Below are 24,228 nucleotides of genomic sequence, written 5' to 3'. Positions count from 1 at the left end.
ATCATGGAATAAATCACTCCACTGATAATCTCAAAGTCAACATAAAAATAGCAACACCAGTTTTTACTCCCTTCAGTTTAATTTTTAAAAAAATCAATTAATTATACCTTGCTGCATGTTCCTTCAATATAGGCAGATACAGTCTCCAGGCTCAGCATAGGCTTGTCAGTTCGAGGAACAATTGTGGCAGTTTTCTTCAGAAGGTTGGCCAAATCAGCAGACACAGTACTGGTTTTGTAACTATCAAATTCTGGAAGAGTTTTAGGCTTAAAATACTCAAACATGAACAAAGCATCTTCCCATGTCAGATCAACCTGAAGAGGGAAGTAGATGAGGGGAAAAAAATAGTTCAAATCCCAGAATTCAAGTCCAGCAATGATGGTTTTCTGTAGCCTTTCTAGTTCATAAGAGTGTACACATAACTCTAGCAGGAACCAAATCAAACCTCCCAAGAACAGAGCTAAAGGTGCTATTAATTTATGCTGCCCACAAATACAAAATAATGCTCACTGATTTCAAAAAGATATTGCTGTAACTTAGTGTATGCCACTAAAATCACAATAAAGTAAAAATAAATTCATTCTACTTGCTTAGGAGACTTGCTCAGAAAAGCTGTTTATAAGCAAGAATCAATTGTAAACATTCTGAGTGACACTTAGATCACGGGTGAGATATGGAGAACTCTGCCCCTTCCATTCCAGAGCCAAGAAGGAAGAGTTAATGAAATGGGAAACAAACAAAATTGTGAGCCTCAAAAATCTTTGAGCTCTCTACAGAAAGTTACTTCCAGAATTTACTCCTCATTTCCTCTTCACTTTTCTTTCTTGAAAACAGTAAGAATACCCAAAACAATTCAGAGTTCTCTTCTGCTAGACTCTAGACTAAGTTTTTCTCCTTTTATTGTACACCTTACCATTACAGTAAATTTTGCTCTGCATTGAAAAACAGGGAAGTTGCAGAGGGTAATCTCTTTATACTTCCCTTTTTTTTTTACTTATCCCCTTTCTCTCATTATCTTCACTCTCTAAGACGTACGTATAACATATAACATTTCCAAACAGTCAACGAACAGCAATTGAAGAGCATTTGCCTATTTTAAAAGGTTTGTTCAACAGAGCCAGACAATCATTTTGCTAGTATGAAAATGGTTTGATTGTTAATTCTATGATCACTTACAAATTTTAAGTGCAAAATAGTCTGGAGTTTTTGAACAAAATGAGTGATGTTTCTCAAGGCAGAGCATTGTATTGCTGCCCTGTATTTTTCTCTTCCGCCCTTATTATTACAACCCTCTTCCAGAGGCACTCTGTAGTTGCCTTTCTCCTCAAGGAGAAATTCTCAACTGAATTTTACCTTTCTCAAAAACAGCCACCAGGTATTTACTATCAGAGATGTCAAAATAAGTGATAATACAAACTTTCAACAGTGACACTTTTCACTTTCATAAACTGAAGGCTGGCTGCTAAAGTTTTCTTCTCTCAAGCTGACTTTTCCTCTCTAAATTTTCCTCAACCTTGAACTTCTTCTGAGCTGAAAACAGGAAAGTGATAGCTTAATAAAACCAATTTCTCAATACTTCCATGATGGCAGATTACTGTGAGTAAGACTAGCATTTAATTTAAAATACTCAAAATTAAATAAATACAAAATTATATGTATAATTTTAAAAAATAAGAACACTTTTAGATTATTCTCTACAATGTGTAAAATACATAAAATTTACAAGTAAATAAAAGTAATCTTTCTCCAAAATACATTGAAGTGCATTAGAACAAAACAAGAGTGCATCTTTCATCACTTCAGGATATTCCACTGACACTGGATAACAGGTAACTTACCTGCTGTACTGAATGTTCCTCTAGGTACCTTGCTTTGCTTTTTTTGCTAGGGAAACCATATAAACAATAAAAACATTGTTCCAAGGCTGTTTCCAGCTCTTCTTTGTATGGATGAGTATCTTCAGAAGTGGAAGCTGCAAGTTCTTTCTGTAGTACCTGAACCTACAAGGCAAGCATCAAGGACAAGGTCACCTGCAGATCACAGTGAGTGCCCAGCTGTCTGAAGGCAGGTGATGAAAGCAACTTTAAGGGACTACATGGATTTTTCCCCAACAACAACCAAATATTGCTTGTTTATGTCTGCAAACTGGTCTCACACAAGTCATTCCAACGGCACTGCAGCAGCACTGAAGTGCTTTTATTTTTCTTCCTGTGTTAATTCACAAACACTTATCTTTAATCAATGAGGTTAAATATCAGCTTCATGTTTCAGACTTTCCCCTACACACCAAGCTGCTTCTGTGAATATAAACACTACAGTTCATCAAGGCTGTAAATAAAGAAAAGGCACAAAATAATTTCTGCCCTAACTCCCAACCAGCAATCTCCTCTGCATGAAAAAAGCAGGATGGAGAGGACTTTGCAGCAAAAGAAGAGAGAGAGTTAATGAAAATCTGGCTGAAAGGACTATAGAATGGAACAGTATGAACAGTATTACACAGATGGCTACACACCAAGGAAAGTGGCTGGATTGATCCCAAATTACTAAACACTGTAGCAAGTTGCTATCTTTACCTTCAACACTACAAGAGAAAGCACCCATCAGGAGAATATTTTGGAAGATGCTGATACTTTAAGACACTTCATTATAAAAACTGCAGCTGAATGCCAAAAGAAGAAAGGTAACTCTTTGAAAATTCTCACTAAGCTTCCATAAAAAAACAAACCAAAAAGGAACACATTCCAAGAAGACATTTCAAGGTCAATAAAAATATGCTCATCAAGAATAACCTGTGTAGGGGGATTCTGGATATTTATTTCATAAGCAAAAAAATCCCCACACAACCACCACAGTTTAAGATTCAATTTCAATGTGTTCCTCTGTGGAATTTCAATTAAAAAAAAAAAAAAAAAAGAAATGTTAATTTGTGACCATTTACCATTTTTCAACATCTAGGATTGCAAACTCACTTATTTATGCATGATCCTACAAGAAGCTTCTCAACATGATGGGCTTTCCTGTCAATACAAACACTGCATTACAAGGCAAAAGTCTGATATTCTACATGCAAGAAGCTCATTTGTAAGAGCTGGAATTAAATATAAGATGCTGATTCTCTTCTAATTAAAATATTTGTGCTGAGATCAAGGCACTGTTTATTAAGAGCCAAATCCCTGAAAAATAAAAACAAAGACAATTCTTAGAAAGCATTTCAATGACATCTAGAGTCACAGCAGACTCACTCATATTGAGTCCCAGCAGACACCTTATTGCCAGCACTTTCCCTGTATGAATTTGTGAACAACATTAGAAATTTACAGAAAGTGTAGCTAAATAAACTGAAGAAAAACAGTGAGCATCAGAGGATATTGTAACAAAAGCCTTATATTCCTACTGCTACAAACAAATGCACATCTAACAGCAGTAACAGAATTCTCACTTGAACGGCATTCAAAACCATCTCCTGTGTTCTTATACAACTTTAAAGTTCTTGGCCGAAATCCAGAATTGCTCCTAATAACTCAGACTATTGCTAAAGGTCTTAATTAATATTAACACCTTCTCTTGCACAGCACAGTCATCTACAAGCAACATAAGGTCCTTGAGCAGACAGTTCACCTACAGAAGGTGATCATTTAATACTAATCTATGAAACACACTTTTAATGTTCTTGAAGCTGCCTTTCTCTTCAAATAATTAATCCCATTTTATCTTTGTCTTTCCCTATCCTTCCAACACCCTCTCGTCTCTGAAAACTAAATTCTTGTGTTGAATAATACTATATTTTAGTTAAAGAAGCAGGCAATTCTGTAAGTGAAAATGAAACATTTTGTTTAAAGTACCTGATGACATTTGCAAAGATCTCACTGCACATACATTATCTGTACTTTGCCCAGGTTCACAGCCCATGCTCTGTGACTCCCCAGGCTGTGGGTACAGGCACAATTCAGACTCATCACGTCGGAGCACGACACCCGTGGGCAGGCTGGAGCCTGGGAACAGCCCAGCTATTCTCATGAAGCACAGGGCTGAGCTAATCAGCCCTCTGGAGTCCCTGCAGGGCCAGCTCAGGTGTATCAGCATAATGTTCCTAACACCAGGGAGGCCGAGGAGAGCAGGACATAGAGAAAAGCTGATAGTTCTACCCTGAGTCAGCCTCAGTTCAAACACTGCTCATTCACTGCAGCCCTACCAGGGTGAGCTGACTCCTGCAGAACCCCTCAGGCTCTCTGTGCCATCCTTCCCAGCTGTCTAAATTACTGTCCTGGACATGCCACTGCTCAAATGCAGAGGTAGATAGAGTCTGGCACTGAGCTGCGGCTAATAAGCTCCAGGGAGTGCTGAGAAGGGAAATTAAGAGATTCCTGAGTAGCTCCATGCAGAACTAATCATGATTTTCTCTTGGCTGAAGGTAATAAACCTCAGTGAAGAAGTCAAGCTGAATCTGCAAAGTGCCACTGAAATGTCCCTGTAGAGCACGGCCCCGTGGATGCCACGGCACCGCATTATGTGGGATTTGGCAGCAGCCAGGCTGTCCTGACAGTGCCCTGCTCAGGGAAACACTTCGGTTTCTCAGCTAAGATAAAATGAGCAAACACAGAGATAGTCTACTTAACCATGGGAAATTTCTTTTCTGGTGTAACAATGAGACTTCAAGGAATAATCTTAAAAAGGCCAACCATGAATGGGTAAGTCCTTTCATCTAATAATGTGACAGCATTACTGGCCCAGACACCCATTCCTGGAGCATATGAGATGTAAGACACCCATCTGAACAACAGAGCAAAGAACAGCCTTAAGACACAGGAAAATGGAGGGCTAAAGTAGCTCTTCATTCTCATCACTGTTCAACAGATGAACTCTGTATATATATTTTAAACATTATTTAGTTATTAACATGAAAAGAATGGAATTGCTATTTTTTTTCAGACTGTGGTATAAAATCAAGGTAGGTATAATCAAACAAGACAAACTTATCAACTGCTGAACAATTAAAGGCATCACAGCTTCTGGGCAAATCCAGGTAACACCGCAGGATGTGGGAGCAATCAGGAGCATTCCAGTTGTGTCACTGAGGACAGATGATGGCCTACAAATCTTTACTCTTACGATTTGGAAGAAACAAACAACCAAGCTGTTCAAATTGAATTTTCTTGGCTGAAAGTTTAAATATGTTCTTTTTACATGATAAACAGTATTTATGTACACTGAAAATGTGCAAACCCTACCTAACACTTGACAAATTCAGTTCTCTGAAGTGAGCAATTTATTTAGAATCACTGAGACAAGATGAATATGGAATCCCCACTGTGTTATTTTAGCAGCAATTTTAAAGATGTAACAGTACAGGGTTTTTTAGCTTCTGAATGATGTACAGTACTATCAGACTGCTTGGTTATTCCTACTTCCCTTTCAAATCCCATGAACAAAATAAAATACTTGTGCAAGAAGCAAAACAAAGGAGGAAAAAAAGAAGAAAACAATTATTCTCCTCAGTGAGGTAAGTCCAGAGAACAATGAAAAGTTATGACAGAAGCAGACCAATAGAATAGGGTCTGGAATAACAAGTCTTTGCTAACCCAATTAAACTGACTGAAACTTTCATATATTTGTCTGGGAGAAGATGGAAAGTGGATTTAAAAGTGTATATTTAACATGAAGACAAGGCAATAAACAATCTAACTCTGAACTTTGTTTCTTGCTCTGAGATGTGGCTTGGCCACAGGACTTTCAGGGATCAATCACAATCAATCTCAGTTGTTCCATGATGCCAATACTTACATAGAATTTGAGCAGAGCACCATCTGAATTGCAACACCAGGATCTTCTTCCCAAATACTCATGAGCTGTGTTCAGCAGCATCAGTGAGGAAGGCAACATAGGGGTATCAGGACTCACTGGAAGAAAGAAATTGGTAAATGTTAAAGTAGCACAGAACTGAGTTAAATCTGAGTCAATGCTTCAGCTGGCAAAAAGCTTCCTCTCTGGTGGAAAGTGATGCTTGCATAGCCCTCTACTCCCTTTGGCCAGCAAGGTAAGACATCAAACAAGTATTTTATTACTTTATATTCCCTGAGCTAGATGGTAAAGAGCTCAGGTCCAATACGTGAAAGTGAAGAAACAATCCACCTTCTTCTCCCTGGTTCTGCTGCTGCTGGCAGCAAAGGGATCGAAAAGCATCTTCCTCATGCTGGATGATCCTGTGCAGGATAATCCATGGAAGCACCGAGGACACATATGGCTCTTTGGGCTCTTCCTGGACAGCCATGCTGCAGTCTATGATCTAATAAAGAAACAGACATTACACAGACAAAGTGATGCAAGACAAGGGTGGGGTGTGAATCCTTTCCAAACAACCCAAAGTTGTGGCAATACATTTTACCCCAAGGAAATAATCTAAAGCTGAGTCTCAGCTTCTCACAAGTGGCTGTAAAAATGCTAGAGGCAGATCAATCAGTAGGGGAAGGGTAGTAGAATATTTGCCCTCATTTTCCACCTAGATGTGTCTCTGTTAATATGCTCTACAAGCAACTCATAGTAAGCAAATACACAGCATCAATTCTTAGCATTGCTAGGCCTCATTACTGTACAAGAAATTTCTCTACAGCCCAGATGAACAGGAACTTAAATTCCTGAATTCTAGAACAGCTCTTGCAGCAACTGTTAAAGACCAAGTGGAATCATTAAAGATGCTATATAAATGCTGTGCCTGAACACTCTGTTCTTCAGAATTCCATTACATTCCATAATACATACAACCTTACACAATGAGAGTATGATTTTGTAAGTAGTGAAGGGTCCTTGGCTTTTACTGAAGTAAATGGAGATTTGAGAATTGCAAGCACATTGAATTTTGACATTAACTAGACCCGCTTCTTAACAGAACTGCCATTTGTAAGTCTGCCATTTGTTACCTGGACTGAAAATGCTCATTCTGTCTTGAGGTTTGAAAGTACCTTCTGTAAAAGGCTAAAATTAGCTGTATTCATAATTCTAGAGCAGTTCACATTTCACTTTCCCCTGCCCTGTTCAGATCACCCTCTCAGATTTTACTAGAAAAACACTTACTTTGGGAGGCACTTGCAAGAAATTCTACCATGTCTCTAAGACTTCCAGGACCTTGCCCCCCAGCCTGAACCACAAACAGGCAAGATCAGAGCCATAACTTAGGCAATGTTACACCCAGGCAGCTCAATCTTCACATTATCACCATTTCAAATATCTCAAAACTCCCAGTGCTGGGTTATCTTACCACCATATTTTGATTGTTTTGGGCAGCCTGGTGTCTAAAGGTACCTGTTGGTATTGGTTCTAGCACAGGTGTGTGCTCAGTGCAGGTCCATCACACTGCAGACCATGACAATGCTCACACAATATGGTGATACCCATCTTCCCAAAAATGTATCAGAAATGTAACCAAAACCAACACTAGGAGAGGGTGGGAATTCCCAGAGCAGTTGTATCATGCCTGGAGGCCTGCAGCACACATCCCTGCTGGTGCCAGGGCACGGGTTACCTGGATCAGGTTGTTGGTTAACCGAACCAGGCTGGGTGTGACAGAGGAGTCTTTCAAGATGCTGTTAACTGATGATAATGAAGTGTCTATTCCTGTGAGCAGCTGTGTTACCGTAGCAACCCACTCCTCTTTAGCAGAGGCTGCTGTCATATTAATCATCTGCTGAATTGCTTCATTCAGGGCAACATCTGAGCATTCGAAGCATTGCTTGTAGTCTTTCAGTTTGAGCAGGGAGTCCTAGGGAATGTAAATATGAAAAAGATCTATTATAACAATGAAGAGTTTATTTTAAGCACGAATGCACAGCAGGGCAAAGCAAAACACTACTCTCAGTTAATGTGATTGCTTCAGTGAAACGAAACAGAACACCTTTAAATACAACATTAAAAGGACAATAGGAGGTGCAGGGATCCTGGATGACAAACACACAAGTAGGATCTAACTACAAAAAAATCATCACATCTTTCTGCTTTAGTAAGAGATGCAAGGAAACAAAATAGGAAAAGGATGGCCGTAGGTCTCTAATTCTAATGATCTACAGCTGAATAGAGCCCTTACAAGAAACAGGGTTTGGACCTTTATGGTTTTGTGCTACCATTTTATTACTTCATAAAAAACGGAGTATCAACTCTAAGGCCAGAGTAAAAGCAACATTCTCCTGCTTCTTTCCACTCTGCAGAGGTTGGGTCACAAGATAGCACGGAAACTGTAGGATTTGGTTCAGTCCAGTTAAAGACCATCAGTCTTTTTTTGTGCAAACTTTTTCCCCCCCAAATAGCCTAATATACTCACAGCTGAGCTAATTTATACACTTATTTTTACAGCATCAAATGGACTAACTCTACAGCGATTATACTGCATGTATCAACAGTTTCTCATTCATGCAGGAGAGTGTCTTTCCAGCATAAAAATCATTCATACGCTAGATAACCAAGTCTCAGAACGGTTCTAAGTCACCATATAGTCAACAGCAGCATGAATTCATCCATAAAATAACTCAGGAAATGATTCAAGTTTCTATTCATTTCATGGAGGCCTCAGCATCTTGCATCTTCAGCCACATTCTCAGTCAGCAAAAGCTGGCACATGGCTAATGATGTCGCTAAAGCTGTGCTCTTCAGAGCATTTACAGGTTTGGTTCCAAGTTTAGCTTTGTAAATAAGACTCATGACTGTTAACACAGTTAAAACTCCAGAACCCCTTCCATCCCCTTTTCAGGAATAAGTTTTGATTCCTTACTACAACTGATATTTTAAGAAACAAAGCAAACCTGGAGGAGCAGCAGCTGTGCTGGCCTCTCTGGTATGGATGTGACAAACTCCAGGTGTTTGGCTCTGCCATAACCATTAAAGCACAGGGTTGGCCGGAGCAGATGCACCACTGCATGATAATCCCCTGCCTCGTACAGCCGCTGGATCTCTTCCAAGGACTGGCACCTCTCCAAAGATTTTAGGTTCTTTTCAATCTGCAAAGGTCACAGATGATACAATCTTAACTTTTGTTTTCACATGTATTTGACTACTGACACTTCTCCCAGCAGTTTAGCTCTTAATGTTAAAGAAAAGAAAAAAAAAATCACTGATTCTATAATCTACTGCTGTACATGCAGCTGCTTTAATATTTTTATTTTGCACAAAAGCAATCTAAAGATGTACAGGACCAACAGATACAAAAACTGTAGTTTTTGAAAATGAGAGGGTAGACTTTATCATCTTCAAACCGCAAAATCCTCACTCTGAGATCAGTAAACTTCCATCACAAAAGAACTAACTCCTAGGTGACATTTGAAACTGGGAGAGCTGGAGTGTGAGGGCTGGAACAGGGAACACACACCTGCAAATTAATCCTTACCTCTTCCAGAGAGACCACAGAATCAACATGCAGATTAGGCAACCGTATCACGATGCTACACTCATTGCCAGCTTTGGCTTGTGTGCCCGTGGAGTTCTGCAGCATCTCAGTGCAGATATCATAGTTCTCAAGTGCCTGTTCCATGTCTCCCTATAGAAACAGTACAGAGGAAAATAATCAACCAAAAAATCCTATGGTTCTCACCGCAGAAAGGGTCTCCGAAACCTGCAGAAAATGTTTAAATTTAATGTAGGCACTGCCAGTGTGATTACTGCACGTCCTCAAAAATTAAAAAACAAATTCAACTGAATAGCTCAAATTAAAGCAAAAATATTTTAAAATATCTTACCAATTATTTCAATAATAGAGAAAACATATCAGGAAAATAGAATTCAGCCTGCATAAATCTGCAAGATTGGTCTGGAGTGCTAAAACTCCATTCCTTTAAAAAGGCAGAAGAGTAAACCACCAGAAATAACTCTTCCATTTGTGCAAATTAAAACACTGAGTCAAGAAACATTCATACACTCAACAAAGTGAATGAATTCTATTTGCTCTGTGCAAAGTAGTTACTGAAGCTGAGAGGCCAGGAAGGAATGCACAAGCAAAATACAGCTCTGCATACCACAAGGGAAAAAGTGCCAGTAGTTGTATAGGAACTCTCATTTTTCCTAAATAACTCTATTAGAAAGGAATCCTTAGATGCAGGAAGAAAAAAGGGAAGGAACAAGTTAGCTCACACTTACGAAACTGACTCACGTAACAAGTTGACAATTGATTTAAACATAATTAATGCATAAAAAACCCTCTTTGATGTCCTGGGGAAGCAACACATAGAGGGGAAAAAAAAAACTAGGATCAAATAACATTTCTTTTAAACTATTCCCTCAGTGATAGGCTTAAAACCCTCTGCTGCAAAATTTGCATATTAAATTAAAAGTCTTCAAAAACAGAACCATGCCACCTTGAAAAAGCAGAGGGAAGAGTAATAAAACAGAGTCTGCTTCAGTTAAAATCTGCATTTTGGACTTCCTCCGACTTTGATAGTGTCCACGATCCCAGGTCCCCTAAAATCTTATGTTCTGCAGCTCCACAATAGTATTCCAAGTAACTTAACTACAAACATTTTTTTTAAGCTGAGCGCGAGTTATTTTAAACAAAGACATATATTAAACATATCTGAATATTTGCTTAGCATGTGAGACCTCCTACTTAATTTCCACCTCAGCCCTGAGGGAAAGTTAATTATATTTAAAAGTAAAATGAAATCGCTATGTTTTAAGCTGATTTTATCCACACGCTTAAAAGAGCTGAGATTCCCCAATCAGCTGCATGTGAACAATATTGACTTTGATTTAGGAAGAGCTGTGTTTAAGCAGAAGTAAACCAAACCTGCAGTGCCAGGAAGCGAGCCTTCAGCCAATACACCCGGGTGACAAACTCCATCCAGCCCTCCTCAAACAGATCTCGCTGCGAAGACGCGAATGACAGCTGCAACAGGTCTCCCAAAAAATGAGTTCCTGGGAAGTCAGGACCAAACTTCCCATTCACAGAGGCAGCAGGACAGTTGCGTGGAGAAACTGCAAGGCAATTAAATACATTTTATCATGAAGTTATTGGCATCCCATGGGAAGAGTCCCACACACCAGAATTTCAAAGGTACTGATCTACCTAAGGGCAAACAATTGATAGACTAATAAAACACAGATCTGAAAGATATTAAGAAAAAATAGCTCCAAAATCCAGTGAACTCCTGGAAACATTTCTTCATATACTCTCAGTGTTTTCAGAGTCTGAAGAAAGTGACATCAAGTTCTCACCTGTAGAACTCTTTCCTTTTGTCAGTAGCCACTGATCTAATTGCAGTTCCATGCAAGAAAGGCTCATTATCATCATATCCTTCAGAAAAAGTAAGGAGATATCAAAAGAGTATTCACAGAAAGAAATACATTAAAAGAAGCATTAATTAAAAAAAAAAAAAATCACTAAATTTGCAATTTACTTCAAAGAAAGCCTTCATCTTGTCCTCTTGGGATTTCTATTCCCAAGCTTTAACTACTTCTTCTGCCCAAAAGGTTTATAATACCATTGACAAATCAACAGGTGCAAAACCAAACAATACTTACAAGCATTAAAAAAGAAAAATGTCAGCTCATGAAAGAAGGTCAGAACAGCATTGCCTGATGTTAGAAAAAATTGTCACACTTATGTTTTCATCTGGCTGAAATAAAACTATATTAAATTGCCAAATCATGCTAAAAGCACGATTCCAGAATATAGCAGTAGCACTGACATTTGAAAAATAAGACAAAATTTACACACAAGTAAGCAGTTACGCAGTAATAATGAGAACCAAGGGAATTTATTTATACATATATTTACATTTGTTTAAAAAAGGGCATATATATGTGAAAAAAAACACATAAATAAGTCACAGGATGTATAAAAATTTAACATCTGCTATATAGAGGCACTTTTGTTTGTTTTGTAAATGACATCAATGGAACACAGCAATTTTCATAATTAATATTTCATCTACAAAGAAGTAAAAACTCTTGATCTGAAAAAATATTTAAACTAAAGTCATACCAAAGGCAAATAACTTTCCAAATGAATACAGACTCCTAACATTAAAAAGATTACATAGGCTGGCTCCGTGGACAAGAAGTATCAGAACTGGTTTTATAATTCAAGAAATATCATCTTCTGTCATTAAACTCGTTTACCTTTAATGTAAAGAACTTACTATTTTTCTATTTGCTTTCAGGAAATTCCAGATTTATAAATGTAATAAAATGGTGATGCTGTAGAGGAAGTTTTGGTTTGTTTTGTTGTTTGGGTTTATTTACTGTAAATTCCAGGTTATCTTAAAACTACACTGTATTTTTAAAGCAGCAATGCTGAGCCTCAATCAGCCAGTGAGAACAGAGCAGCCTCTGTACTGACCTGATGACAAAACAAAACTGTGTCACATCAGATGAAAAGGGAGAGGGGGGAAAAAGAAAGAGCAACAACAGAACAAAGGGGCAAAACATACCCGTGTCTGTTCCATCTCTGTGGGTGTGTGTGTGCATAAACACACCTTATATACAGGTTAGAGCTGCATGTAGCATCACCCAGGTCTGTTCAGCTCAGGAACAGCTCCAGGAGCTGCAGTGACCAAAGTTTAGGACAGTCACTACAGCTGGGACAAGCAGCTGCAGGCAGAGTTAAGCCAAACCTGTGTCTGCTGGATTTCAGTTGGGTACTTCTGACACACGGACACCAAGACAACAGCAAACACAGGAATAAGGAGAAGTGCTGCATTACCTTGATGTGCTGATTACTTGAGTCCCTCAGGAGTGGGTTGGGAAGGCTACTGCTGTGCTTCCTCCAGCTGTTGTAGATAGTGAGCACCACCTCACACAAGCCAGGAGGCCACTTCACCAGGAACTTCTGGCTGATGACTTTTAGATATCTCATCATCAGCTCCAAGATCCCACCGTTGTTCAGATTATCCAGCAGGAATTCGTGAACATCCTGCTTTTCTAAAAAGTAGATAAACACAAAGGCCTACATGTGCAAGGTTGAGGCAGATCATAACTTGAAACAATGAAGTTTCAACAGTGTTTTATGCACTTATCTCACAGCAGCTCTTCTGCGCTGCACACGTGCAGAATCAGTTACTGTATTCCAATCTGTTTAAATGGGAAATTCCACACAACAGGGCTCCTGCACACAGTGATTAGGCAATCCCCCAGACTTACAGAATTAGTACCAACTGAGATACTTCTTTACCAAAAAATGATACTTTTAAAAACAGCATATATTTCTCTATCTTCTAGGCATGACAGGAAAATACAGAGAATAAAGCACACAATATGGAAAAAACAACCAAGAAAGAACAGGGGTTATAATGAAATCCTTACCAGATTCCATAAATGTTGTAGAATCAAATGACATTCTATGTGGCCCAACATGCTGAAAATTCTCCTCTTTGATCTCTGACTGCACCTCATAGTTATTGAACGGGTCCTCCTCCTCCTCAGGATCTAATTTCCTTAATCTGTGTGAAAGGGGGGAAAAAACCACAATATCAACAGAGTCCTCTTTTTATCTTTCATTACTAGATGAAACCTAAATATGAAACATCGTGTAAATTTAACAGTGAAAACATATTACTGAAACAAATTCAGAGATTTGCATCCACTTCCTTTCATCCAAATCAAGATTACTTTATCTTATTTTGATACGTGCCTTGTCCACTAATTCACTTTAACAGTAGTAAAAGCTTTCTTATTTTTCAATTTCTACTCAGCAATTTTACTACTTAATAAAATATTAAATTTATCAGAAGATAATGCACCACATCTGCTTCAAAAAATAGCATAGTTTTAAGGTTGGGGGGATGTCAGTCAAACAAAATCCCAAACAGCTTCCTCTCTATGATTATCTCATAATGAAAGCTGTTGCTGTACACTACCTGGAAGGAAGGAATTTCACCAACAGCTCTTGAAAGTCAACCTTCTCCTCTTTTTTACACTTGGTGTTCCGAACTCTTGCAGATCTCCTTTTGGCTGTTTCACCACTGTCTTCTGTAATTCTTCTTCGCTTCACTCCTTTCTTAGATTTATCACCTGCAGATATGTCACCTAAAAACATAATGAAAAAACCCCAAAATCTGACAGGTTAAACTGACAAATAAAAGTGAGTAATCTTTTTTATTTAAAAAGAAATAATTACACAGCAACACTTGAGATTCATTGGTCTCCTTCTGAAGACAGTGCCAAAAAAAATCTTGTACAGATTGCAAATAAATATAGGTGACAGCTTGGTCTTCTCAGCTTCTTCAAGTGACACATGAGCTGAAAAATAACAGTCACCTTTTTGTAAAACAGCTCATTCATTCGATGGAGCTCAAGGCCCTTCCCAGCATTAAAAGTTTGATATGCATCACTGCTGGAATGGAGTCACAATTTTTCTCATCTGAAAGACTGAAAAACTGAAGCATGAGGCGACAGCACAAAACTAGAAAAGGTCAGATACTCCTTCACTTTTTCTATCACATGTTACACATATGTTGCAAAGGTTCTGACTCCACCAACATGCAGCTGAAAGACAGCATGTCCCAAAAAATTCTGAGGTGTTTTTTATACCCAGGGAAGTAGAAAAGATATCATGAATCTTAGATTGAAGTACCTTGCTCACCTACGGTAGCTCCTGGTTCCAATGAACTCTGACAGTGGCTTGGGAAGTTGGGTGTGGTTGGAGTATAAGGTAATACAGGATCTGGCATTGTCACCACTGGGTTAGTGCTGACAGGAGTTGGCTGAATTACACTGACAGGAGTAGAGGTGGGAGAAAGCATCAGATGTTGAACAGGGTCCCTGTAGTCTGAGAGATCAATTCTCTTTCCCAGACTGGGTCGAGGAGGATCACATGTTGTGAGGTGCTGATACATGGCAAGTAAAGCTTCTCCTAAACACTTCCACCTGCAAGTGGAAACACAATGGCATCACAATGTCTTCAGTTCCTGTCACATTATTTCATGTTTACAAACCTAACAGCATTCAACATTGTTTTTCTCCAACAGCTTAGAGGTAGCATGAGGAGCCTCTCAGTGGGACAGCAATACACACCTGAGTGTCAAAAACCTGTCCCATCACTCAAAAAAGGTCTCTAAAATCACAATGTCCATGCAATAGTTGCTGAGAAAATTACACCAAAAGCTAAAACGTAGTGTCAATTTTCAGCTACTGCATTCAACCAACAACAATAAAAGAACTCATCCCTATTCACAAGTAGAAACAATTTCTCTGCAATATGAACTACATGCAGAGTCTACTAATATCCCAGAAAAATATGGGCAATACAAAAACCAAACTCCAATCCTTTATACCTTAATAAAGACATATCTAACAATTTATTAGTATCCTTATATCTCCCTGAAAATAAAGAACTGCAGTTTTTTTTCTGAGTTTTCATTATCCCAAAAGTAAAAACATTTTTTAAAAGCAAAACTTGCTTTGAAATTCCCATCCAAATTAGTAACATATGAAAAATCCAGTAATGCATTGGAATAGCTGCCAAATCATTCTCAGATATATTTATTTTTTACATCACTGGTTTAAAATCAAAAGTTGAAAACTAACACCTATGGGGTTTATGCTAAAATCATAAGCACACCAAACCAACCTATAAGCTAATAAGAAAACACTGGGGGGGTTGGTTTGTTTTCACAAGGAAAAAAAAAATGGTGTCTTGAAGAAATCTGAAGCACAACACAGTTGTGAGAATTTGTGCCTCAGAGGATCCTTCTGAAAAGAGCAAATACAAAGACGTACGTGAAGAAGGGAATTGGCTGCACCAGCCTGAGGTCTGGCTCTCTCTCACGCACCAGCAGCGCTTGTCTTTTCTTACGCAGCTCCAGGGCTTCATTTATGATCCTTCCTGTTTCAGCTGCACTCACGTTCACATTATGGATAGACATGTCACTAAGAAATAATAAAAAATGGAGCGAAGTTAAAGGTTTAGTTTGTTGGGGTATTTTTTAATTAAAGTCTAGAGGGGATGCATTTAATACCCTCATATAACATAACAAAAACAGCGTTAAAAGCATTCACACAACATTATGTTACCAACTTTATGGCATACGTATAGAAGTGTCAACCATCAGAAAACTTGGTTCGGAAGGATCAGTTAACCTAGACAGATCCTGTAAATTTTATGGGCCTCTATTTTCCCACTTTCCTTCTACCCACTCACACTATAAAATCCACACAGAAAGAAAAGCAGTAACATGTGGGGAGTTTTTGGTGAGGTTTTCTTGCGGGGGAGGCGAGAGTTGGTTTGGTTTTGGTTGTTATTGGCTTAATTAGGAAAACTAAAGTGAATGCTGCAGGGATCAGGAACTAGTAAGTAAAACAAAGGTAGATGATTACAAGAGATCTAGCCGTGAAAATAAACGACCATCAACTAATGGATTCTTTTCCTCTTTCCATCTCTCTCCAAAAGGAACTCCTGAAGAACATTCTGTCAGCAGCCCCAACACGTAACATTATTCAGAAGGCAGGTCAGCAAGGTATTCCTATCACTCAAAGCACAAGATCTCAGCAGGTTTTTTGAGCAGCCCCAAAAGCAAAATTTACACTCTAAAGGCAGTATATACTCTCAGACAACACTCACCATTTGAGGAACATCCTTAAGGAGTCTTTCTGGAGGCAAGGCTGCTCCTCAAAGATCTTCTCCTTCAGAACCAATCCTTTGCTGTACAGACAGTCTTTTTCCAGAGCTTTGCAGATAAAGTACAAACATGCTGACAGAGAAACAGAAATTGAATGGTCAATGGCTGCTTTGGTTCATTCAGAACTCCCATTTCTGGGCCTCACATACACCACTGAATTCCACCTAAATGTGGCATTTATATGAATTAGTGCAGTTGCTTTCTAAGGTGTCAAATAATTACATGCATACAGTTAAAATAGTCTATTGTGTCTTCCTAGGTATTGTATCCAGAAAAAGATTATTAATTAATTAATATTAATAAGGATTATTAATAATTAATTTCATTTAAACCATGTTTGCAGTACATCTTTCACTTACTTTCAAGCCTGTTCTGGCACAGAAGGAAATAAAACCATAAAACTTAAACACAATTATTCACAATTATTGGTTATGTGATCAAATGTCTTAACTGCAGACTCCATTAGTGAAGCAAACAGTGCATCCACTGCTGTAACTACAATTAATCCTACCAGGATTACGAGTGAGACTATTTTTCTACCCAAATCCTAGAGCTATGCAGCGGCAAATTACTAGAAAGCCAAAACCAACACACACGGAAAGGCAAAGGAACAGAGTACAAGGAAACTTCTTGCAGAGGCTCTGATCAGTGAGACCCTAGACAGTTATTTTTAGGGTAACCAAAACTTATCTAAGCCATCATGCTTTATAAAATCTCTATCCTGAAGTAGCAGTCTCTATCAAACCCTGCTGCATTGCTTATGCAAGAAACATTTCAACCCGTATGATTTATGATTTCATTGGTACAATCTTTCTTGGTATGTAAAATCTCACACATACTGAGATGTTTTTCATGCATTGTACTCACTCGTGTAGTCACTGAGTGTATACAAAATTGTGATAAGGTTATCTAAACAAGGCCAGTGATCAGGATTACACCTGAGCCCTTCTTCAAAAGCATGACGAGCCAAGGGAAGGCGGATCAGTTTTATTGCCACACGACCAATTTTATACCAGAGGTTGACATCAGTAGAGTCCAGCATTACAGCCTAGAAAGCACAACAAACAATATTATCCACATTTCAGACATTCATTCCCACTTTGCTGCAGGGACTGGCACTGCTTTCGTTTTCAGCAGGATCACAACTGCTTTGGGGAGTGAGTGGTGGAGCAATTTTATTCCATACAGCATCAGAAAGAATACAGTGTTCAACTACACACTGACATGATGTAAGCTGGATGTGTATGTCTGTATTTTAGAAAGTTTTTACAAACATTAAGGCTCCAGTGTATAATTTCAGCTGCACTGTACCTCCAGATAGAACTCCATGGCTGTCTCTAAGTCATCCCTCTGTGCTGCCAGTTGTGCTAGGTTTTTATAGGTGGAATATTTTAACATCAAACCTGGGTGTTTCAGCCCTTCTCTCTCATCACCAGAAAGAACTGCCTAGAAATCATAAAATAAATGCAACGTGAGCATCAGGAATCAGACAAGTAACAAGGACAGCAAAACAACTTGCTAATTGATAATACTGACATTTCCAGTTAGCCAGCTGGAAATGAAGTAGGACAAAAGATAGCAAACAGTTTCTAGAGTGTCATTCTCTCAGACACTGACCTCTCGCAGAAGACGGATCTCAAGCAGCTCATGATAAGCTTTAGCAGACTCTTCAAATCTGTCATGTTTCTGAAGATCCAAAGCTTTGTGGTACAAAGCAAAAGCTTCTGCTTCCTGTGATTTAAATAATTAGAATGTATTTATTAAGACAACTTCATTAAATATACTTACGTATTTCAGTGGTATCACAGTTTTAATACTTTCTGCTACATGGCAGAACATTTGTGTTACTGTCCTAAAATAACTCATTTAAGCGAAGTTTTAGTTGGCTAAAGGAGGGTTCAGGAGACAGAGTAACTAAACTTCCATAAAAACAAAGTATCATGGTTGAACAAATCCCTGCACCTAGAGGAGAAAACACCCCTCAAGACAAAACTTCATTAAGAAAATTGTGGAATTACTTACCTGAGCTTCCTTTGTCTGTGTCTTATGACTTTTGAAGGTACCCTCATAGTCATCCTCCACCGTGGAGCTCGCATTCAGGGCTGCGATTCGAATCTGGAATGACAATTGAGATGTGATAAGAAATGTGACATCTACATATGTCCCACTTTCCTTTGACAACTGGATTTTTCTCTTTTTTTAACTAACTGGAACATGAACAATACTGACAGCTCTCTACATAAAGTTACAAGATGTAATTAATTTAATCATCCCTAATTGGAAATAAACAAATACCAAAACCATTTCCCATCTAAAATCAGCCAAAAAATCAAATCTCAAGTGTCTTGCAAGCAACAGCTTTCCTAGAATAGACATGTGCATTAAAGTGATTTTTTTCCCAAATTCTTAAATTTACCAATAACAACAATCACTCCAAAACAGTGTTCTCATTATGGCAATTTATTCTTAGTCCCAGGGAAGGAGAAAATTCTCAATTTTATTTCTACCAAAACACCTCAAAAGCCATCTCAGAAAACCCTTACCATGTTCACAACCATTCACAATGTCTTTCTCCAGGAACAGAAGGAAGGGTCTATCACAAACAGGTCTGGAAAGCAAACAGCATTAGAATGTTTATTCTGTTCACAAAGAAAACATTCAGAACTAAAAGACAAGCTGGGAACACTTTACAAGCATACATTAATAACCAATTAACCACCACCCCATGCCAGGAGATAGACAGCCCAACCACTGAGGAACAATAATTCCACTGAGGAATAATTTTCATTACTGCCATCCCTGCTGGAACAGAACCAGTGTTTGTACCACAGTTGTTCTGAGTACACTGACCAACCCCCACAGACCAGCCCTAATGCAAAACCAGGTTACAGCTGCTGCAGACACACTTAGTTCTACTAGAAGGACGCAAACAAAAGAAAATGAAGTTTTACTAACTAGCACTCCCTCATTCTGAAAAAGGATACTCATATTTCCAGTCCTTTTTACCCCTGATAAAAAGTTTGAAGGGGTCAATACGCCTTTATAACCTGCAAGTAATTTTTCCTCATAGGTAAGTCCATCATTTATATTCAATTAATGGCTTGAAACATCATGTTAGAAAAGGCAAAAATATATGGAAGAGCTTTGTGCTGCTTTTATAGAAAACCTTCACTACTATATGATAAAACCTTCCCATCAACTCAAACAAGGAGATGACACATGCAAGACAGGCTAAAAACAGTCTTTAATATGGGAGACTACATTAATAGAAGAGTAAGTCCAGAATTAACCACAGCAGGAAGCAGTGGGAGTTTTGAACTATAAGCTGAATTAACTCATACATCATCATGATTAGTTCTGCATGTAGAGAAAATAATGCCCTGACAGGAATTTCACTCATTCAGCAATGAGCATTTGCTTGCCCAAGCACCACTGGCTCTCCTCTCCTGTAGTTAAATCAAACTGACAACTGCACAGCAATAAAGCATTTTTCTCTTTAAAGTCACCAGATAAACATTAATAAAACCTCAAATCTTCAGGACAGATTCCTTATCTATTCTTCACACGAAGAAAATACATGCACAGCGATTAATGGTCACCTCTTTCAGACAGACTGAGTGTTACACATTTGGACAGGGTGTAGATGCTCATCACAATTGAAATAAGTCAGTGTGTATGATCCCAAAACAATGACATATTTAAGTTGATGGGGTTTAAGTCCACTTACAAAAATGCCTATATTCAGTAATATGCCCAATTCTTTTGCTGAATCCAAATGATCTCACTCAAGGTGCCAGAGGAAGTCAACAGCAGAGACCACAGCCAGGACTTCACTTCCGAGGTTGGACTCTTGGGGAAACTGCAACTACAGAAAACGCGGGAAAACTATTTCAGTCCTACTTCTTATTTATACTGGAAGCTTGTTAACACTCAGGAACTTAACAACAACCATTCAGCATCCCTCCTGCCTGGTGCTCACGGGCTGCAAGCACAGAACCAAACAGGACTGTGAGATGCTGCTAGAAAACAAGGGCAGGGTGTTGCCCCCACACAGTTTTGCACAGTTTTGGGTTTTATTTCGTTTTGGTTTAAACCAGGCACGGCACACGGCTGTAAAACTACCCTGACCATGGAGTGAGTTACACCAGTGCCACAGCGTTTAGGAACTGAGCACAAGGACTTCCAGAGGAACACAGCTACATCAGACAAGTAGGCAAAAAAATAACTGCTCTTTCATATTAAGTATTACAAGGCAGTTTGAATTTTTTCAGATACAGGAGTGTCTCAGCTATAAATCTGTGGCTACAACAGGTGTGCACATCCTGAAAAGAAACAAGTCTTTTGCCTTTAAAACCTTCTCTCCTTTTACCTTAGTCGTTTAAAATTTAGGTAAATATTTCCAATGTCAGCTCTTGCTCCCAGAGGTTGTGTTCTCAACTTCTAAGAGACAAAGGGCGTGACTTGGGCTTTCCCAGCTTTTGTTGTTCCTGCTACACTTGGGATCCATACATCGTAAACACACGTTTAAAAAAGCACTTGAGTTTTGGTTTGGATTTTTTTTTTTCTTAACATTGCGAAGATCCGACTCACTTGAGCACAAGCCATTTTTACCGAAACACGACCACTCTGCGCACGGAGGAGCAGGGACGGCGCTCACGCCGCCGGCCCGTGGGGCGGCACACGGGGCCGGGAGGAAGCGGGAGCCCGTGTTCGCCTCCGACCGCGGCTCCGCGGAAGGAGCGGCGCGGGCGAGACCGCCCAGGCCGGGCTCTCGCTCCTCTCACCGGGCAGGGCCCAAACGCCGGCTGCCCCTCCGCGGGGCCGGGCGGACGGGACACTCACCTCGCGGGGCCGCCCCCGGCATGCCGGCGCTGCTCCCGGGGGTTTCCCGGGGGTGTTCCCGGCGCGGGTCCCTCGGGCTCCCGCCGCTCCCCCGGGAGCCGCGCACCGGCGGTTTCCACCGCAACCGCCTCCGGGAGCCACGGCGCCAACAAGGCGGCGCCGCATTGGCCGAGCCGCCCTCCCGCCGGCAGCCAATGGGAGCGCTGCGCACTGGGAGCTGGCAGGGCGGGACGGCGCTGAGGGCGCCCGCGGGTCGCGGTGTCCCGGGCTCGGTTCGGCTCGAAAAGGGCGCCGGGGTCAGGGCCCCAGCTGGGACCGAACACCACCCTACCCACCAGACCACGTCCAGTCTTTCTTTAAACTTTAAACTGGACTTTTCTTTCAACGTCCAGACTTTCACTTCCAGGGACGGTGTCATCTCCCTGGGCACCACGGTCTAATGTCTTAATCACTTTTTCTGTGGAGAAATGCCTCCTAATATCCAATCTAAACCTCCCCTGGCGCAGCTTAGGACACTGATTGAACCAACACCAAAAGTACCAGGACATGCTGGCTTTTACCTCCCCTGGGCAGCCTGGTATCTGCACCTGAAACACTGCGTCCAGGTGTTTTCTTTCCTATGGAAAAGTGTCACCATTCCCTTGCAGGGATCCCCCACCAAAATTTGGACACCACCTCCAAGGCTGATCCCACTCAAAAGCTGTCAGGACAGAAAGGTGTTTCTTGTATCCGGACAGTGTTGTCCGACTGTCAACACTGGGACCACGAGCATTCCTTCCCAAGGAAAGGTGCTGTCATTATCTTTCAGCAGCCCAACTCCAAAATGTGGAGCTGATCGTCCAAATTGAATATATCTGGGCATTTCTCACAGAAAAAATGGTGCAAGGGCAGAAAGCAGTTCCTTGCCTTTGCAACCCTCCAACACCTTTAACACCTGCACAAACAATGCTGGGCAGAGCTGCTTTCCTTCACAAAGTAAGGCACCGTCATCCTCTTTTTGCAGCCCATCTGCAAAATCTGGATTCCAGCTTCAGAAATTAATATGTCTAAAGACTGCTCCTACTCAACAGGTGACAGGAAGGTCAGATGTTATTCTGCCCCAGGAGCTTCAGATGCAGCTTGTGTGGGGTGTGTGGGCAAAAAAAGCCTGAGGGTGTGTGGATCCCCTGCCCAGGGGGCTGGAAATCAGCCCAAGGCCACCGAGTTTCCCTAAGGTTTGCCATGGAGCTAGCCGGAGATGGGAAGACACTTCTGTGCCCCGGGGATCTGGGGGAGGTGAAGCCCAGCCCCACTGAGACAGCTCCGTGTGTAAATGGCTTTGTTTGAGTGTAAGGTGGTCAGAGAGCAGCGCGTGTCCAAGAGCAGATGTGCCGCCTGCAGCCGCACAGAGACCTCAGCACAGCCCAAGCACATGCCAGACAGGCTGGCAAGGCCCCAGCTGTGGCACAGAACCTCACCTTTGAATACTCCTGTTGCTACAACACATCACGTCACACTTGTGCTCAAGCACTGCACTGAATCACCACTTAGCACTACGAGGAAGAGCCCTTCTTCATCTCAAATGTACCACTTGTGTTAATGCCCTTTTTTCCACCATGACACACCAAGCACAGGGCTGCTGTGAGCAGCAGCATCACACTGCTGTGTTTGGGGAATAACTGAAAAAGCTATCACAACTCTGCAGTACTTTCCTGTCAGTGGTGCCCTGCATCACCCTCAGGGCCTCATGCTCCTCTCTAGAGTAAATACACAGAGAGATTGTCCAAAGTCGAAAGGTTTGGGGCTAGGGAATGCTTACTCAGTGTTCAAAATCAGGGCATTGCCTTTCAATTGGAACAGATGCCTATACTGTCTTTTCAAAAAACAGAGGCCACTTTGGGGAGCAGAAATATTTGTTAACCTTAGGAGGCTGAGCTTCGGAAGTTACAACAGTAAAAAGATCAACCATAGCTGGGAGTCACTAACTCCAGATGTCAGGCAGGCTCCAGCCCACGGAACAGGGAACATCTGCATGTAGCATTCAGGGGAAAGGGATTTTATAATGTCATTGCTGAGCCATAGATAAGGGTGGTGTATCTGATTTTCTCCAATCTGAGGTGTGAAAAACGTTTTCTGCTTCTGTTGGTTGATGTGTTCATGCCCTGGGGCAGGTTCCAGGGGCCTGCATAACCCCTTTGGACGTTATCCTTCTCAAGTCCCAAAATACTGTCAAACCTACTCCAACATGAGCTCAGTGAAGTAAAAAATAGGCCATTTCTTCAGATCAACATGATCTTTCTTACATCTTCTTGCTCAGCTCTGCAATACTGGGGAAGTTGTTCCCAAGCACAAGCCCACACTGGGAGCAGCCAAGGGTGAGGAAAGCACAGAGCCTCCAAGTCCCCAGGTGGCCAACATGGCCCAAAACCAAGAGAGCTGGGGCCCAGGGCTGAGCGAGATTTCTCTGAAGGAAACAAAGGCTTTGGCAAGGGTTTGTGGTTGTTACTTGAGGAGGCAGAAAGGCCTCCAGGAAATGAACCATCTGCAGATCAGAATTAAAGTGAGATTATTTTCTGCATTTTGGAATATTCACCTCAAGCTGGTCCAAAGCCGGGGCCGTCCACTCCCTTCTCTGACACACAGTACTGCTGAGCCAGTGTTCTCAGACTCAGTTCACCTACCTGTTTGTTGCCTGAGTTTCAAAAACTGTTGATTGAAAAGACCTCCTGAGGAGGTCAGGGGCAGCCACAACCTCTGTCTCCAAGCACTAAGACCTACAACCCCCCAGTGCTGTGAGCCAGAAAACTGACACTTATCA

The 24,228-nt window shown here is 40.6% G+C and overlaps 1 protein-coding gene across 3 annotated transcripts in view; it reads right to left on the bottom strand.

The window, feature by feature from the left end:
* Window positions 1-21,575, bottom strand: part of CABIN1 (calcineurin binding protein 1) — a 106,768-nt gene extending 85,193 nt beyond the window's left edge. For 2 of the 3 annotated variants that reach the window (XM_066200163.1, XM_066200165.1), the window contains exons 1-22: window positions 21,432-21,575; window positions 20,317-20,454; window positions 19,133-19,197; window positions 18,612-18,704; window positions 18,207-18,320; window positions 17,901-18,035; window positions 17,457-17,637; window positions 16,532-16,661; window positions 15,691-15,840; window positions 14,546-14,838; window positions 13,830-13,998; window positions 13,276-13,412; window positions 12,677-12,894; window positions 11,188-11,266; window positions 10,760-10,947; window positions 9,368-9,517; window positions 8,787-8,981; window positions 7,517-7,753; window positions 6,130-6,283; window positions 5,782-5,897; window positions 1,839-2,000; window positions 108-314 (exon numbers count right to left, since the gene is read on the bottom strand). In XM_066200163.1, the coding sequence (XP_066056260.1) occupies window positions 108-314; window positions 1,839-2,000; window positions 5,782-5,897; window positions 6,130-6,283; window positions 7,517-7,753; window positions 8,787-8,981; window positions 9,368-9,517; window positions 10,760-10,947; window positions 11,188-11,266; window positions 12,677-12,894; window positions 13,276-13,412; window positions 13,830-13,998; window positions 14,546-14,838; window positions 15,691-15,840; window positions 16,532-16,661; window positions 17,457-17,637; window positions 17,901-18,035; window positions 18,207-18,320; window positions 18,612-18,704; window positions 19,133-19,147 (3,123 nt within the window). In that variant the 5' untranslated portion in view covers window positions 19,148-19,197; window positions 20,317-20,454; window positions 21,432-21,575. The remainder of the gene's footprint in view (window positions 1-107; window positions 315-1,838; window positions 2,001-5,781; window positions 5,898-6,129; window positions 6,284-7,516; window positions 7,754-8,786; window positions 8,982-9,367; window positions 9,518-10,759; window positions 10,948-11,187; window positions 11,267-12,676; window positions 12,895-13,275; window positions 13,413-13,829; window positions 13,999-14,545; window positions 14,839-15,690; window positions 15,841-16,531; window positions 16,662-17,456; window positions 17,638-17,900; window positions 18,036-18,206; window positions 18,321-18,611; window positions 18,705-19,132; window positions 19,198-20,316; window positions 20,455-21,431) is intronic. The other variant, XM_066200164.1, reaches the window with a different exon arrangement.
* Window positions 21,576-24,228: the final 2,653 nt, after the last annotated feature.

The sequence above is a fragment of the Chamaea fasciata genome, unplaced genomic scaffold (genome assembly GCF_029207755.1).
Source record: "Chamaea fasciata isolate MVZ Bird 193981 ecotype frontalis unplaced genomic scaffold, bChaFas1.0.hap1 SCAF_18, whole genome shotgun sequence".
NCBI lineage: Eukaryota > Metazoa > Chordata > Aves > Passeriformes > Sylviidae > Chamaea > Chamaea fasciata.
The sequence above is the reverse complement of the archived record's forward strand: the minus strand, read 5'-3'. Positions and strand labels throughout refer to the sequence as shown.